The sequence below is a fragment of the Anopheles marshallii genome, chromosome 2 (genome assembly GCF_943734725.1).
Source record: "Anopheles marshallii chromosome 2, idAnoMarsDA_429_01, whole genome shotgun sequence".
Taxonomy (NCBI): Eukaryota; Metazoa; Arthropoda; class Insecta; order Diptera; family Culicidae; genus Anopheles; species Anopheles marshallii.
The window spans coordinates 65,657,665-65,675,212 of NC_071326.1; the positions used below are offsets into that span (position 1 = coordinate 65,657,665).

The 17,548-nt window shown below is 43.6% G+C and overlaps 1 protein-coding gene across 1 annotated transcript; it reads left to right on the forward strand.

The window, feature by feature from the left end:
• Nucleotides 1–3,072: 3,072 nt before the first annotated feature.
• Nucleotides 3,073–17,080, forward strand: LOC128719391 (MAP/microtubule affinity-regulating kinase 3). The gene is made up of 8 exons (XM_053813016.1): nt 3,073–3,106; nt 9,035–9,125; nt 11,159–11,362; nt 11,444–11,785; nt 11,861–12,013; nt 12,086–12,242; nt 12,337–12,550; nt 15,117–17,080. The coding sequence occupies exons 1-8, from the start codon at nt 3,073–3,075 to the stop codon at nt 17,078–17,080; spliced, it is 3,159 nt and encodes a 1,052-aa protein (XP_053668991.1).
• Nucleotides 17,081–17,548: the final 468 nt, after the last annotated feature.

Sequence of the window (17,548 nt, forward strand, 5' to 3'; positions counted from 1 at the left end):
GCTTGCTGGGTAATTTTAGTACAATGTACAGAAGCCGTAGTAGTAATAACAGTAATAGTAGCTTTGGTAATATGTCAAACTGATCAGAGCATTGTCTGGATGTAAAATTGAACAGGATCTCTGAAGAGATTCTGATCGAATTTTGATCTGTTGCTATCAACAGTCGCTTGATTGGATTCCGTAAAGAGACCTGATGGCTGAAATTTAGTACAAGTGTGATACAACACTATCAAACATCCATTAGGTGCACATGGTATCTTTACGACTATTCTTCAGATAAATCAGTTCAGTCATCTTCAGAAAAAAACACCAGACACAGATAGATCCGATCTGTTACAACAGACACAAAGAGTCATTCCACTGAAAAGCCAAGCCCTCAGCTCTTTTGTCACCACCGTGCACAATGGATAGAAATGAGGACATTGAAGGGTAAACATAACCCCCCATCCAACCAGCTACATCTTCGCATCTCCTCCAAACGACAGATAAAAACTCTCCTACTCTTTCGTATCGGAAATTCATCACGCAGTGCAGAGACTGGTCGAGACTTCCATCGTATGTAAAGATCCCGCCTGATGTGTGCTTAAGGTTTGTTGTTTTGGTTGTTTTTTTTTAACTCGCTGGCGACATAATGGCGACGAGACACATCAGGAATGCACTAGCGCATCTGTACAGACACACAGGCACACACGCGGAACGTTAACGCACACCACGCTGGCATGCGTTTCGGAAGGGATCCAAATGGCATGGGCGATCTGTCTGGGAGTAGCTAGGAGAAACAAAACAAAAAATAGCAGCAAAAAACTGAACCGAATGAAAAAGGGACCAAGGTTCCGTACATGTGCGATCGGTATGGGCGTGAGTGGCCAGCTTGGAATGTGCCAAACAAGAAGGAAAAAACCGATCCCCCTTTTCGGATGTTCCGCCACCAGATGGCGCGCTCGTCCCCAATGGAAATTGATCGTTGATAGAGTGAAAGCAGAGTGCGCAAACGGCGAAGGAAGTGAACAGAAGCGTTCTAACCTTGAGAAAGGGCCTGGGAAGATGTTTATTTCTGGTATCGGTGTGTTCGGAAGCATAGCACGGAGGGATGGGGAGGTTCCGTTGTGCTCTCGTTGTATTAGTTTAACGTCGTTTTCGACGTGTGATCGTCACTGTCACCGTCCTCTGTTTGGTGATCCGCACTGTAGCTGCCAATATCGTTCGAATAGATGTTTGAGCACTTCCCCCCTCTCTCCCCCTGAGCGTTACGTCATCGGCATCAGGGTAGGAAGGGTGGGATGATCTGCTTACGTCGAACTCATCGTCGGCTGTCGGCAATTTCCAAAAATAAGCATCTTCCATACTGCTCACACACAGAAAAATCCACCATTCAAGCGCTATTAGCTCCGAGTGTACCGTCGCTTACTTCAGAGCACCGAACAGGCAGGAATGCTGACGGGCGGTACGGTTCCAGGGACGTCAGAGATATTGGTCGGTACCGATGCATCCATTTTGTCGATCGGCGTGGTGCGCAGATGAAAAATAAAAACATCGCAAAAACCTGTTGACACGTATACAAACATCGTGTCTGCATACTATCGTGCTGTACCACTACAAGCACATGCACGTCGTTTGAAGATGTGTTAGAAAAGATGTATCGGTACTGGTTTGCTGCGTTTGGCTCAACGTTTCTTTTTTGCGTGCCCAACCTACTTTGATAAACTTCGACGCAATTTGTTTACATTGTGGGATAACTTCCTTCCGGGCCATAGACCTATGGATTGGCCATATAAGGGCCCACCGCTCGGCGAGTTCCGCACGTTCGAGCAGGCGGCAACATAAGCGGCTTCCATTGTAAATCCCGAAGTAATCCGAACTGGCGGATGACCCGACGCTACGGGGCTGCATTTAAAGCGGCTTTAGCGATACAGTACGTCCGACGACACTGTTGCCGATCAAACATCTCGATTGCTTTTTTTTTTGTACGGAAATCTTAAAATTGTAATTGTAAACCACTTCCGCAAGAAAATAATAACACCGGATCCGAAAAGGTGAATGAAATGATACAAAACAACGTGTGCCGGGCCACATTGCCCGCTGACCGGAAGTGGGAAACACCGTCAGCCATCTTGACCCTCACCTCGCCGTTTTCCCTCGACTGTACGTTTGTGTATGTGTGTATGTGTGGGTGTCCTTTCTTCTCAGTACCCCCATTTGCTAGCTTCCCGTGCTAACCAGAGTCATGGTTGGTAAAAGTTGGCATGCAAAACCATTATTCGATTGCTTGTGTGTTGATGTTTGCGATCGGCAGGGGTTTTTTTTGCAACGTTCGATACCGGTTCGGATCGGATTTGATCGTCGCCCCCCCTTACAATGGAGGTGAAAGTGAAAGGGGTAGGTTTCATAGGGAGACCCGATAAATAAGCACCCGTGGGTGGACAGTGCCGGTAGGGTGGCAGCCACAGAAGGGCTAGGCTAATTAAACCATGCGAAGAATTTGAACTCATTGAAGCATTAACGATCGATCGGTGCAGTTCACTCGGGACACCGACTCAACGGTAACGTGTGAGAAAATAGCGAGACGAAACCTGGCAGCTGTTGCTACTTGTGGTACGTACTGTTGCGAGGTACGGATATTGTTGTGGGACTGCACAATAAATAAAATGGCGCTTCTACGCTTTTGGGGGCGCGCATTTCAAGTGCACAACCAATTACACACCAATTACGTTTGACAATGAATTAACATTTTTCATTGCTCTGTGCGCTGCCAACGAGCGATCGAAAGAGAAACGGCCATTGGTGTTATCTTATTTGAGAGAAATTTTTAATTGTTTAAGAAGAAGAAATTGTTTTAGTAAAACAAAAAAATTAAAAACCTTTCCAAACTTTTTCAAAAACAACATCATTTAAATATTAATAGTAAAATCATTCTGTTTTTTAGTAATTTCAGATCAAATGCAGAGCACGCACGTTGGCAGCTAGGAGAATCGAAACTAAACTAACAGCGGATTATAACAAGCGTAAATAAACGTTAAAGTACAACATCAACCATACATCGTAAGAATCGCGACTGAGACATCATCAGCAAACATGATTCACGTGGACGAAACAGATCCTCTCGGTGGTAAGTAAATGTTTTCTAATGGTTTTATAACTTTTTTCTGTAATATTGCCCTATTGTGCTGATACGAACAGAATTTTCCCATTTACAACCTAGTTCGTAAGGTCGGGTTCGTATTTCACTCCAATATTTATATAAAAAAATCTGTATTCCGTATTTATTTAGAACCGTTAAATGTTGTTACTGAATATATATAATTATAACATGTGCTTGGGTATCAACCACTAGGCGCCTCCATTGTAAAACAGTTTTTAAACATTACCAGTTATTGTCACTAAATATTACCTGTATTACATTAGTTTTTTACCCAAATTCAACAATTTTGGATAGTTTGCAACAATATTTGTCTCTATGGTCTCATTTTTTCCGTAGGTTTTTCAATTTATTCTGACGAAATTTAATTTTCATTCGATTTATAATCGATGTATGCTTAAAATAAGGATTTCCCGATTTGAAACTCCTAAAACTAGATAAAATTGAATCAATAAAACCAAAACAAAGCATTCAACATTTCAGTTCTATTCAACTTTAGATAAAATAAATCAATACTTTACAAAAAAAGTTATAAAATCCCCGTCAATCGATAAAAAGTTCTCCCCAATTTGTATTTGTATTTTTTTCATTAAGAGGTGAATAGGTGACAGAAATGCGTGACTAAGAGGCAACAATTCAATGGCACAAGCTCCAAATTTGGTTCAGTTAATTCAACCGTACGTCAAAAATTGGTGACTTCTAGACAAAATTCAGTGACAACAATGACTGAATTAGCTATTTTTTATCGAGTTTCAACATGAAGCTTAATCGTATGTTGGTAAAAATAACGTATTTTAGCGTGTAAAACACATATCTTTTCGATTAAAAATGGCCACATTTAAATAAAGGGTGTAGTTGGGGATACTTGGGTAGTAATTTTATTTATTTTATGAGGCTTGCTTATAGTACTAAGGCATCAAGAAATCAACGACGAGTTATTCTATAAGCTAAATTCCGCTAATTGAAATTGTTTATTTCATTGATTAGCAATAATAACATTTTTCGGTACCAATAACCAGGCGTCTCCATAACAATAACAATTTTAATGCAGTTTATTTTGCACTCTCAAACTTACCACACATTACGCTTTTAGAAAACTCCAAAAACAATGCTTTATGCAATAAATTAACCATTTTTCCATCGCATACCAATCATCATTTCCTTCCTGTAGCGAGAAACATTCTTCTTGAACTTGACCAAACAATTACACTATCAACACCTTTAATCGTTTGCCGGTTGTCTACCGTCCTTGTTTGCTTGTTACTCACTGTACAATTGTGTGTCACACGTTGAAAAGGTGCGAACAAAATGTACCTGTGGCAATTTTCACAACAATAAAACATACAAACACAGCCACTCGTCTCCATCTGGTCGGCTCTAAAAGAATTATGGGTAATTTGTGTGTGGAAAGGAATTTCTGTTCCTCTGTCCTACGCGTGTGTGCAACAACGAGCAAACAAATTTCATGACAATCGACCACGTTAATGTATCTCGATGATTAATGTCGGCAAAAGGAAACAAAAACCAGAGGTACGATTTAAACCAACGCTACGGATCTGCAATCTTTCGGCGAGTGTTCGGGTGGTCCGGTCAACAATTAATAGCAAAGCGATGTTTGGAATGCGTGTGAAAGTAATGGTCTACTTTCTCCTGGAATTGTTTGATTTTTTTTTGTTTGAAGCATCCAAAAAAAGAAAGCCACACACACTTCTTATTAGCACTTGCTTCGTGAGAAATGCTTTTATTCCACGATTTTCGTGTAGGCGTAAAGTAAATCCTCTCCTTCACAGCCACACATACACATTCGCAGCATAGAACGATCACGCATCGTTTATACATACATTGTTCCGTGGGATATATTTTCAACTGTGACCGAAATAGGTTGAAACATTAATGCTATTTTATGTTGTTGTCGGGCAGCGAAAGTAAGTTTTTGAGTTGTGCGAAAGATTAATGATTGTCGCGCTGGAGGTCACTTTTGCGCCTGAAGTCCATCCGGCAGCGGTTGAACAGTTATTTTCGCTCTCGGTCCCCCGAAAATAGCGAAAGGACAGTGCTGACAAGGTTGGACGGGTTTTTGGTGAATCGTGTATCGCTAAAGTGCAAGGTCAATCAAAGTTAGTTTGCGGTACTGCAGAGCATATTTGAGTTTATTTCTGGCTCTAAATTATATAACAGCACTTTTTACTAAGTGTTTTGCAACGGAAAGTATTGTTTTAATCATCGAACAGCATAACATTTATTTTTCAATACCCCAAATGATATAAAAAGTAGCGATTGGAGCAAAATATTTTTAGTACTCGTTTTAGTACAGATAACCACGCATTGGAAATGAGGCTAAAAATAAGCGAAATGCGATTTTTCTGTACCATTTCGTTTGTTTTTTCATGGATTGGCGAAAACTCGATGGTGCCATTCATGTGTGCTGGCGCCATTTATATTTTTGTTTTCGAAACACATTTTTGCGTGTTTCACAGTATCCAATCCTGCCGCGGTTGCAGATATTGTCAGTTTAGTGTTTGCGGATGTTTGCGTATTGTTTTTATAAACCAGTTTGTTTATGTGCGTGTGGGTATGTGTGCCATACAGTAGAAATGCCTGTGACAGATGTGTGTTTGTGTGTACTTCCTCAGGTTCGTGTGCCACACCATGTCCGGTTGAGTCGATTGCGTATCGATCGTTTTCGAACGATCGTTTGATTAATATTTTTTTATCCCCCCCCCCCCCCCCTCCCCCTTTTGAAGCTCCTGTTTCATTTCAATTTCCCCTCGGCCGTCGGCGTCGTATCTTTGCATGATGCCTAGTAGCGGTGAGAAACGACAAGTGCATGAGTGATGAACGGGAATTAAAGCCGAGTAAGCGATAGTGAGCGAAACGAACGAAATAAAAAAAATAAATAGTTGTTTAGAAGCCAAAAATCGGACCAAAAGATTAATGTCCGAACAAGAGAACACAAGCCAAGCTTAAAGCCAACGATCCTCAGAACACGGCCAAAATTATAGACGAATGTTAAAAAAAAGGAAACATTCAAATTGAGATGAACCAACAGTATCATAGCGGTTTTTTTTTCTTTCTCTGGTGCATTTTGGTTGTTGTTTGCCATCATTGGCCTCGCACAAGTCAAGGTACCGTGCGGACGTTTGTTTGGTTCGGTGTGCTTAGAGCACAGTGCAATGGCCGATCGTTCATTGAGCGTTTGATGCGGTACATTTAAACCGGACGATGATTGCAATTTCCCGAAATAAAGACATCCACCCTGCTGGGACTTGTCCCCTTCCCGGTCTCCCTATAAGATAAATTGCTGACAAGAGCAAAAAATACAACCCCCGCAGCCGCAGGATAGGAACACAGGAAATGATGCAGTTTTCGTCACATCTTGCGCATCCTTAAGAACATTCGTTCACATCTCACCGAACCGTCCAATGGCATCTCTGCCCAAGGTCATGCCAGGGTGCATTTGCGTTGAATTGGCGCTACTTTGACCGTGGCTAATAATAATTAGAATGAAAATGTAAATATACAGCGCTCTTCCCACGCGAAAATTATTTGCTCAATTGAAGCAATAATCGATGAAGTTCCGAATCGGGTACGGGCGATAGAGTCATCCGGCGGAGGTTGATGTTTAGCAATTAGTACCAAAAATAAAGTAAATCGCTACTATTTCGACACTACACGGGACGGAAACGTACGGTGATTATCTGTCGGGCTGCGATTGTCGAATGCTTGTACTAAAACAATTCATATTGGGTGATGATTTTAATTTAGTACACAACGACAAGCATGTGAAATATGCAAAATAATAACGTTTAGAATATTATCATGCTCATGAAGTACACTACAACTGCTGGGAATTACATGATCCCACGACTAACATTTGTTAGGCTTAATGTCATGATTGTAACGCTTTACAAGGTACAATAAAAATACATAGCTTTGTTGATATTACTAGTTTAAGAATACCTCAAAGTTTATAGATGTAGAAGACCTGCTAAAATATTTTACTTTAGTGCACTTATGCTAAGCCTTTGACTGCCCTTAGACAACTACAGGCTTAGACTTCAAGGTCACCTTTCTCATGCGACATTTGTAAGGTTCTATTATTGAAGTTTATTATTGAATATTATTGTTATTGAATATTATACATTTGTATTGTATTATTGAAGTCTAATATGTCTATTTTTTCGGTAAAGGTTACTATACTTGAAATGAAAGCTAATACCTGCTGCAGTTGCAGGGTTAAGTGAACGATGGTCACTTGTTATCCTGATGTACTAATGTCATATTGGCCTTACTAGTAACCAGAGGCTCTACTCGTTTGTCTTGGTCATATCCGTCACTAAAAGGTCCGATGATGGGAATTGACACAGAAAGGTGGTACCGATACCGACTTTAGTGGCTGTAAAATGTATTTTTATCAGAATATATCAGTAGGACGATTAGTAGTATCTATAACCTAAGGGCTTCTTATATGAGTATGATACATTGTGAAGAAACATATTCAATATTCCTTGTTTGGCAAACTTACTCCACATGCCAAGTCCGAGCTCGATGTAACAGCTTCAACTATTTCCAACCACACCTATAGAACCATTGCCAAATGATCATATCTTTTCACCATTTATGGTCGCCTGTAGCTTACCATTCCCGTGCCCCCGGATGTAAGCACAATTCTTCAGACCACAGAGAGACTGAGTGGCTAAAAGTATTCAAAATTACATGACAGGTCATCTTAGCCATCCCGCCATGACTCTTTCCGCTTGCCGCAACCCCGCCCGTACCGGGTGGCGATTAGAAACGGTTGCCAACATCATTTCCTCAATCGCAGCAAAAGTCGATTCGCTGCCAACACGAACAGGGAAATAAACAGCAACTTAATTCGGTTCCGAGGGGAGTGGCACTTTATTCGCTTCCCCGCACGGGCTTCTCAACGGTGACTACAGTCGTGTCGATGGCCGAAAGTGATATATTTTCATTCACGTTGGCCGGTTCACCAGCAGCCAGTTACACTGGTGGCGACGTGTATACATGCAGTTGGATTAATTAATTCAATCCGGTCTACTAAACGCCGACGCCGTCTCTAATCCAATTGACACTCGGGCGATCATGCAGCTAAACGAAACCGATCAGAGGTCGATCAGCAGTGGAAATGTGTGCAGACATGTGTAAACATTCCGGGACGGTTACTCCGTGTCGAATGAAAGACAAGCGTAACCAATCCCGATGATTGGGCTTGATCGGATAGTCGGAGCAGACAAAACAGAACCAACCCCTCTGCTTACTGCTCGCAACCAACGTCCGCGGAAGTTGTGTTCCGTGCGGCATTCCTTCGAAACCGGTGCCAAGAGTAAGTGAACATGATGTACTGTGCACTGCGCCGAACACGCGGGATGCATCGATACTCGTGGTTGACATTCGGGCAATCGGTTGACGGTCAACAAACGGTCACTGCCGGCGGCACTTTGCTTGTTGACACTTTGGACTTTTGCTGTGTGTGTCTCGCGAAAACGATGCTCACGGTCAATTTAAGCGCACACAGGTTCCGAATCGAACTGCTGAAAAGTGCGCAGTTGTTAAGTCTGCCTTTCGATTTTAACATCCGCAAATCGGCCGATTGAACTCGACTCGTGTGTACTAAAACCGTGTATCTTCCGGTTTTTAGTACAGAGCAAATGTCAAACGTCAAACAGAGAAGATGCACTACGTACTAACTGCGAAACAAGGGCGAGAGTGAGTGAGAGTGTCTGTCATCATGTTTCAATTATTACCTTCGACACCGATACTAATGAACATGATCTAGTACTATATTGGAATGTCTCGTCCTCTATCAACTTCATCTCGAAAGTAGTTTAAGTAGTACTCGGCTTTTAAGTAATCATTTCTCCTTTTCTCCTTTTGCAGACATACCACCAGCGTTCCCGTACCGAGAGGTGGAAATTAAGCGCGGCATCGATCCAAAACAGATATACGAGCTCAGCTCCGAACTTGGCAGGTCAGTAACGTAGCACGCCAGTGGTGGTTGTAGTAGGCCAGGTTTAAAATTAGAACGCATCAGAACCGTCGTCTTGTTGTGGTTGTCGCGCGTTAAAGTCGGCACGAGGGTTTTTTTTTGGTCCCGTCCGGATGGCGATTGTCCATCTTTCATCATCCGTTGACATCGTTCGTTTGGCTGCTCTCGCCTCTCGGCAAGCAAAATCTGACCATGTGCGGGGTCAAGCAGATTCCTTTACCAGAGCGGATGGGGAAGAGTTGTTTTTCCATCCGTGTCTACGTCGTCGCCGAACGGGACGGACGAACGAAAACGATGTCGGTCGATGTTAGAGCACCTGTTAGTCTTGCTAGGTTTTTGGGCGTGAAAGAGACCGGTACATGAGGTTGTCCGTGTCTGATTATAATCCCCTCGAATGGTTTCACCGTGAGTCGTCATTCCCGTATGGTACGATCCTGCCCAATGCTCAGGAGGGCAAGTTGGTATGGGGTAATTGGTAAACTCACGTGGCAACACGAAGTCCCTAACGTTGGCAGCGTTAAACGTACCAGAACGTGTTTATCGATTGTTAGGCAGCATAAGACGGTGGTCAAGAAAGTTAAGCTAAAGATGGCAATGGCTCTATCCTCTCTGCTGACTAACCTTCGATATTTTGCACGTGTACCGATGTTAAGCAGATTTTATGCCAACTGTATGACGAATAGATGTGAAGTTGGAGAGAGGTAGAACAAGAGAGAGAGAGAGAGAGAGAGAGAGAGAGAGAGAGAGAGAGAGAGAGAGAGAATGCCAGAATCAATCGAAAGCATGAGGTTAATGTATTGACATTCCGTGCCGAATGCGTCACCGCCAATAATTGTCGACTAGCTTCGTCGATCATGAGTTTATTAATAGAGGAAATTAGTTAATCAACTGGAATTTGTAGAAACAACTGGTCGAATCAACTGCAACGGTACTGTAGATATGAAACACGGTCATAAACCATTTGGCTGTACAGGGTGTGCAATAAGTTTGAATACAATTTCGAAATACGATTTAAAAAAAGGTAGATAATATTTTTTAGTTTCTGGTTTCTGCTATTAAAAGCTTTGTTTAACTAGCACTTTTCCAACATATCTTAAGAAAAACTCACAACTTCAGGTTACTTTATGAGCTTCACATGTCGCTCGAGTTAGAAGCAAACGGCACGCACGACTTGCATGGGAATTTTGTATGAGAGTTGAGAATTCGCTTCCTGAACTGGTCCAAATCGATGTCCTTGTATTGGTTGAGAATCGACATCGTACACAACCAAACAAAAAGTCGATAGTATTTTGGAGGGGATGGAAGTTCACACAGCTTTGTCCACGAAGTCGCTTAAATCGTTCAGAATTCAGATTTAGACCTAACTCCCGTAAATGCTAGTGTACCGTCTGCCTGGAACTCGTAGTGCTCATCTCCGCTGAGATTTCGAAGACTGGAGACAACAACCTGCACCAAAAACTATGTGTAATAATACGCTTGCTTTGAATTTGGCGTTGTTTTTCAAAACATACCAATGGGAAGTGTCCACGTTTGGAGACTGCGCCCCAAATCATGCATTTGGGAAGCGTGGGATGTTCACATTGGAATTCAACAATGATGTCCCACATTTGATTTCTATCCCTGGTCATATGGCTCATGTGGCTGCTGCAACACAAACATTATCGCGTCCACACAACCGTGCCAAGAGAGAAAAATATACGCTCGACTCATCCTCTTTGTGCTGATCCCTCCGAAAGAACAACAACTGACAGAATGCCAATACCATGCACATGTGTAAGAGAACATATGTAGCTTGAAATGACTTCAATATCAGTACAGAATATGAACATGGGGCAAAACTAAAGGCGCTCGACGTTGGAAACTTTGTTTTAGTACTTATTGTACTAATTAGCACTAATTAGTACTTATTGATCACCCTGTACGGTGATCAAGTGGTTGGAGTTCCTCAAACGTCTCCATCTCCGACATTGATCATATTTTGACACTTTTTTTTGTTTGCTCTCATTCACCATCAGAGGAAAGTTCGGTGTCGTCTACAAATGCAAGGAAAAGTCCACTGGCGTCCGTCTGGCGGCCAAATTCATCCAGATCGTAAAGAAGGGCGACCGGCGCAACATCGAACGGGAGGTGCACATGATGAACGTACTGCACCATGCGAAGATCGCCCAACTGTACGCGGCGTACGAGTACGATCGTACCTTCTGCGTCATGATGGAGCTGTAAGTGTTGCCGGTCCGCGTTTGTAAATCGATCCGTTTTGTAGTAAATAACATCCCGTTGATACTCGATCGTGTTCACAGCGTCGAGGGTGGCGAACTGTTCGACCGGGTGCTGGACGAGAAGTTCATACTCACCGAGAAGGCGTGTGCGATCTTTATGCGCCAGATCTGCGATGCGGTTGCGTACATACACGGCAATAACATCATTCATCTGGATATGAAGCCGGAGAACATTCTCTGCCTGACGGAGAGCGGGAACCGGATCAAGATAATCGATTTCGGGCTGGCGCGTGAATACGATCCGGATAACAAGCTGCAGGTGCTGTTCGGGACGCCCGAGTTTGTGGCGCCGGAGGTGGTGAACTTTGAGGCGATCTCGTTTGCGACCGACATGTGGAGTGTTGGCGTTATTGCCTACGTACTGTAAGTGGTTGTAGTGTGTGTCTATGGTGGTGTCTTCTCGAATGTTTTAACGACTTTTTGCTTCTTTTCTTGCAGTGTCTCCGGACTATCGCCATTCGCCGGTGAGGATGATATTCAGACAATGGGAAACATCACCATAGGACGGTACGATTTCCTGGACGAAGCGTTCGATAACGTGTCCGAAGAGGCTATTGACTTTATTAACCGATGTTTGGTGAAGGAACAAAAGTAAGGAACTGGCTCTTTTAGACAACGCCCGTCTTATATCTGTGATTAATACCCAATATTTCCTATCTCCAGGGAACGACTAACGGCCGAAGATGCACTCAAACACAAGTGGATCAAGCGGAAACCTCAGTACCATCCAACAAATCGGCGACCATCCCTCACCAGCTTCAAACCAATTCTGCTGGAAAGCAATAATAACAGTAGCAATGTTACGGTAGGCGATAAGCACGTACGAAAGCCAAGCTGGGAACAGAAATTCCCTGACTCGACATTTTCCGCTAATGCACGCGCATATTATATTCCAACATTTGTTTTTTTTTTAGAACGCCGAAATAGCTAAGGACAACCTGAAGGAGCTGGTGGGCAAGTGGGACGAAACGCCCAACAATCGGTACGCGTTCGAGCAGGACACGGAGAACATCATTGCCCCGTCCGGCGAAACCGTACAGCTGCGAAGACCGACGCTACCGGAGCTGGCAGGGCTAGCGAACGGCAGCAGCAATACGTCCGGCAGCCGGAGAGGCAGTATAGCGCGAGGTTAGTCACCGTCCACACGTGATCACGATTGGCGTCGTTGCGGACGTTTGTTATCGTTCCGTTTTGTTTTTTTGTTGTTCCTTCGAGCTAAACGGCACTCCTTGATATAGAAATTCAAGTACAGGTAGAAATTTACAGCAGTTGCCACTAAATTTGGTCTCAAAGTCAACAGATTTTTACTCAAAGTCATCAATTTTTGACAGTGTGCTTCAATTTTTGTCTCGAAAGTCACAAGTTTTTGTTTGAAAGTCATCAATTTTTAACTCAAACTTTTCAATTTTTGTCTTGAAGTCACCATTTTTTGACAGTGTGGTTCAAGTTTTGTGTCATAGCCTCCATTTTTTGACAGTGTGCTTCAGTTTTTGTCTCAAAGCCAATTATTGTCTCCTAGTCACGATTTGTTGTCTCTGTATCAAAAACATGATGAATTTATTCGAATTTAGTGTAGATTAAAGACAGCCAAATCGTGTAATTATAACTGATATAAAAAGGTGGCACAAATTTATGGAAAAAAATGTATTTTTTTTGCTTTTGCTTATCTACAATCAATTAATAACTGAATTCTATCTCGTTAGTTTAGTTTTCAAGAAGTTAGTGAATGATGAGTAAAATTAAAACGAAAATTAAGGAAATCTGAATGTTTTAGACATCAAGCCTTCCGTTCAGAGTCAAGGCACAAAAGGTTGACGACAACCAAGTCAGTGTACCAAGTCCCTTAAAGTTATGGATAATTAAATAGAACCCAAGCTTTAAATGCTTTTTAACTATTATTTATTTCCCTTTATCTAATTTTTTTTAATTCAGACAAAAAAAAACTCATATTTTTGGAACCTAAATAAAATATTAAATTTAATTTGATAAAATTTGCCAATAAAAAAAAATTATTTGGGAAAAAAAATAAAAATTTGATAAAATGTCATTGAGATAAAAGTTGATGCGCACTGTTAAAAATTAGTAACAGCGGGACATTAAATCACTCGCTTGAGATAAAACTTACCGGCAACGACTGTAAAACTAGTGCAAGTTTATTTTCGCGGATGAATTTCTTAAATATTTTCAACTCTCGCAAGAAAAAAAAAACAGAACCCACACAGCATGAATCATTTAGTTCACGCTTCATTATCATCATCATCATCAGTAGCCGGAGTAGGCGCATTTTGGAATGAAATTTATTGCCATACAAAAAGCAAAAAGCTTTCTCAACTAACAACTACGTTACCACGCGCAATATTGGCATTCGCGTCAACTCATATGTACAAAACCATCATGTGCAGCTGCCGAACTGCCCGCCTTCAATATACCTTTGCGCACCAGGCACAACTGTACAGTGCATCCCTGTGAATGTCACCTAACGTGTCTCTTTTCGTCTTTCTTTTCCTTCTTATGCGCGAATGCAACTTCTGGTTTTCCGTCCACCGGGTGTCGGTCGGTTGTATGATAAAAACTTTGTTCTGTTTGCATAAACCCTGATTTTTTTGGCCAGATCGGGACAGTAAGTTGAGTATACTGTTCCCGCTTTAAGCTGTACCGATACTTCCGTTTAGCATTAGCTTCTAAAACAACTTCTCTAGTAAGAAAATTGGGGTTCCAAAACCCCGCTGTACAGTTAGTATATGGATATTCGGCCTATGTACAGTAGATTTCGTTTCGTAAGAGTGCTTCTCGTGCCGACACCAGTTGTGACGCTAGCTTTCGATCGCAACGAACGACGCAGAGTACGACGTAGTGTCCGACGCACTTCACAAAACAATAAAAAAATACAAATATCTTGACGACCACTGGACCTGGACGACTCGGGAAAGGAACAATGTAATGAGAGTAATATTGCTGTTGTTGAACCAAACCCGTTCCCATGTTTATTTCCGACCCATAACCGTGTTCCCAATTGTGTTGTCCCATTTTCTAATGCCGGTAACACACGTTTGCCGTGTTTATTTCACATTGTGGCACTAACTTTGACCATTTGATTCTGTCTGGTTTTGTTTAATTTTTGGTAGTTTACTCAAATTTCCCATATGAAGAAATTAATATCTTGATATAGTTTAAAACGATGTACTGCCGTTTGAACATGTTAGGATTTGGAATTCATTCAACACGATCACAAGATCATTCGCATCGATTGTTGCTTATATTTTGTTCCTTACGAGTTCTTGCTTTCCTTTTCCCCATTTTTTTTTTGCGTATTAACCGTATCTGCGTCGGTGTGTCTGAAATTCTCCCCTAATGACGATGGTGATGGTCCCTCTAACAAACGCTGATGATGATGATGGTTGAGGTAGCTTGCCGCAAGCGTATGGATGTACAAGCAGCATCACCGGAGCTGCTAAACGAAAGCTAAACGAACCCGTCTGTAGGACAGGGCACAAATCCAGCGCAAAAAAACATGGTGCGGAAATTGTCACAATCGCGTGTGAATGCCTTTCTTTTACTATTAGCTCCTAGTACTATGGCATGCCCTATTAAGAAAAACACAGATTTCCGGAAGAAACCGCCTACTAATCTAAACATCTTTGCTTCGTTTTGCTATCCCTCCTCTCTTTTTACTACGCCAATTCGCGTCCTATAGCCATTGACGTGAATGAAGATCAGGAGAGCAACGTCGAGAATGAAGCGCCTAATGGTGGCGATCTGAACCACAGTAACCCTTATCACTGCGGCGATCAAAAGCAGCAGCAGCAATATGAGCCGAACGAGCAGCCTATAGTGCTTGAACTGACGCAGCAAAAAGACTCCGCATCGATAGAGCCCGAAACCATCCGTACCTCGTTGCTTGGTAACGGCTTTACGCTCCCAACTAATACTAGCAGCTCGCAACTAGCAGCAGCAACAGCAGCAGCGCCTGCTATATGCACTACTACTAACGAACGATTTGACAGCTGTTATCGCAGCAGTGTGACATCTAACTCCGCCGACCACGATGTAGAAACTGTGCGGGAGAGTAATGCTGGTATTAAAAGTAGTAGTTGTAGTGGTAGTAGTAATAGTGTTTGCAATAGTGATAGCAATACCAGTATTAGTGACTATAGTAGCTTAGCGAAGGAGCAGAACAGTTCATCTGCTACTACTAACCAGCAGCGAGCTTGCGCAGCTGGCGGTGATCTTGAGCCGGCATCAACGATCACCGTCAGTGTCGTCCCACCCTCCACACCTGCACCCACAGACAACACACACACTGATGCGAACCGTACGTCCGTGTCGTCCGATTTCTTTTGCCTTTCCGCAGATAGCGATTCGATGGCGTCCTCCTGTGACACCACGGCAAGCGTTTGCACGGAACCGGCCACATCACCCACGACCATACCCGCTGACAGTCAGCCACCACACAACCACCTACACGCACCATCATCACCTGCCCAAACGGAACCACCGGTAGCGAATTCCGTGCGTGACAGTGTGATCGAAACACACCGGGACAAGGTACGTGACGATTTGCGCAAACTATCCGATTTACTAAAGCTTTCCCTCACGAACGTGAAGGCACTGGACGGGGTGGACACTGCTAGTGAGGACGGTTCCATGGTGACCTCACCCACCACACCCGCGCCCGCGCTGGAGCAGCTGGATAGTGAGCTGGAGAACCTGAAGTCGAAGGTGAACACCATCCGCACGTCCCGGGCACAGAACAAACTGAACGAGCTGGCCCAACGGCCCGAATTTCTTGCCAACGATCCGTTCAAGCTGCCAACGTTCCGCTTCCTGCCCAAATCGATCAGCCTCTGCAATGAGGATTCGGTGTTCAAGGAGAACTATACCAAGTTTTGTGATCGGAATGCGACATCGCGCGAATGCCGGGAGGAAGCGTCCCGGGAGGTAAGCGTCAGCGAGAAGGCAAACGCAACCGGGACGGTCGTGCGCAAGAAGTCCACCACGTCGTCGACAGCCAGGAAGAAAAAGAACCCGGAAGAGGCGGCATCCACAACGACGACGACGACAACAACCACCACGACGTTCGCCAGCACTGCGTCGGGACGGATCGCTTCGACCACGACCGTCCGGAAGACGATCGTTAAACAGCAGAAGGTAGTGGTGGACGAGGCCAGTTCCAACGCGCAGGTCACTACCGGTGGCATCGCGGAGAGCAGGAGAACGATCGCCCCCACGAAGAGTCTCGATGCCCCATCGGAAGCTAAGCTAACCCATTCGGCTTCGATCAAACGGACAAAGTTTCGCGTCAATCAGCTCAGCAGCCGGGATGTACCGGTAGCGATCAATTCCGTCGCCCGGCGATATCTCGAGCGAAGCGGCGTCCCGGATGATCTTTTGACGGCGGGTACCGGTCGGATGGGCCACACAATTACCCACCAGCAACCCGGTCAGACAACGCTGGACGATACGGTGACGGTGAACAATCTGCGCAACAACGCGATACGACTGCGCAGCTCCGTGTCGGTCGATTGGGACGCGATGGATGCGGTCGAAAATCGTTCGATGAAGACGATCAACACCTTTCTGAAGCGTCACGCGGTGGCCAGCTCGGCTGTGAAACAGATACAGGCACAGCTGGAGGCAAGCATCACCACGCACAAGTAGTGGTCGCCGTGTGTCCTTTTTGGTGCGCGACACGATTGTACATACAATATGCGCCCACTTTCTATACGCCATGTGTATTTATACGTAGGTTTTTTGTTTGTTTGTTTTATTTATCGATAATCGGGCACGAGAATCGATTCATTGTTTCAATGTTTAGCGTGTAACATGTAATAATAGGTCGCGTACGGACGGTTATTGTACTTGTAGGGAATAACGTTTAGATAGAAACAAAGAAGCACGAGCAGATAGACGCGCGAATGCTTGGCGTATGGCTCGTAATGCACGGTGAAACAAACGATGGTAGGGATAGATTTGCGGAGAGAACGGACAGACATGTTGTGATGCTCCAGTTGCTCCGCACGCGAAACAATAGCACAAACAAAAGGAAATGTATACTGAAATAAAGAATATACGTAAAATTTGCTTATGGAAGCAATTTTTTCTTAATTTTCCAAAACACTTCGGTTT

Bases quoted from the DNA above. Each gene is read 5' to 3' on its own strand.
- LOC128719391 (XM_053813016.1), top strand. From the start codon at position 3,073: ATGATTCACGTGGACGAAACAGATCCTCTCGGTG. The intron at 9,126-11,158 runs GTCAGTAACGTA...ATTCACCATCAG, and splicing joins CTCAGCTCCGAACTTGGCAG to AGGAAAGTTCGGTGTCGTCT. The intron at 11,363-11,443 runs GTAAGTGTTGCC...TCGTGTTCACAG, and splicing joins TTCTGCGTCATGATGGAGCT to CGTCGAGGGTGGCGAACTGT.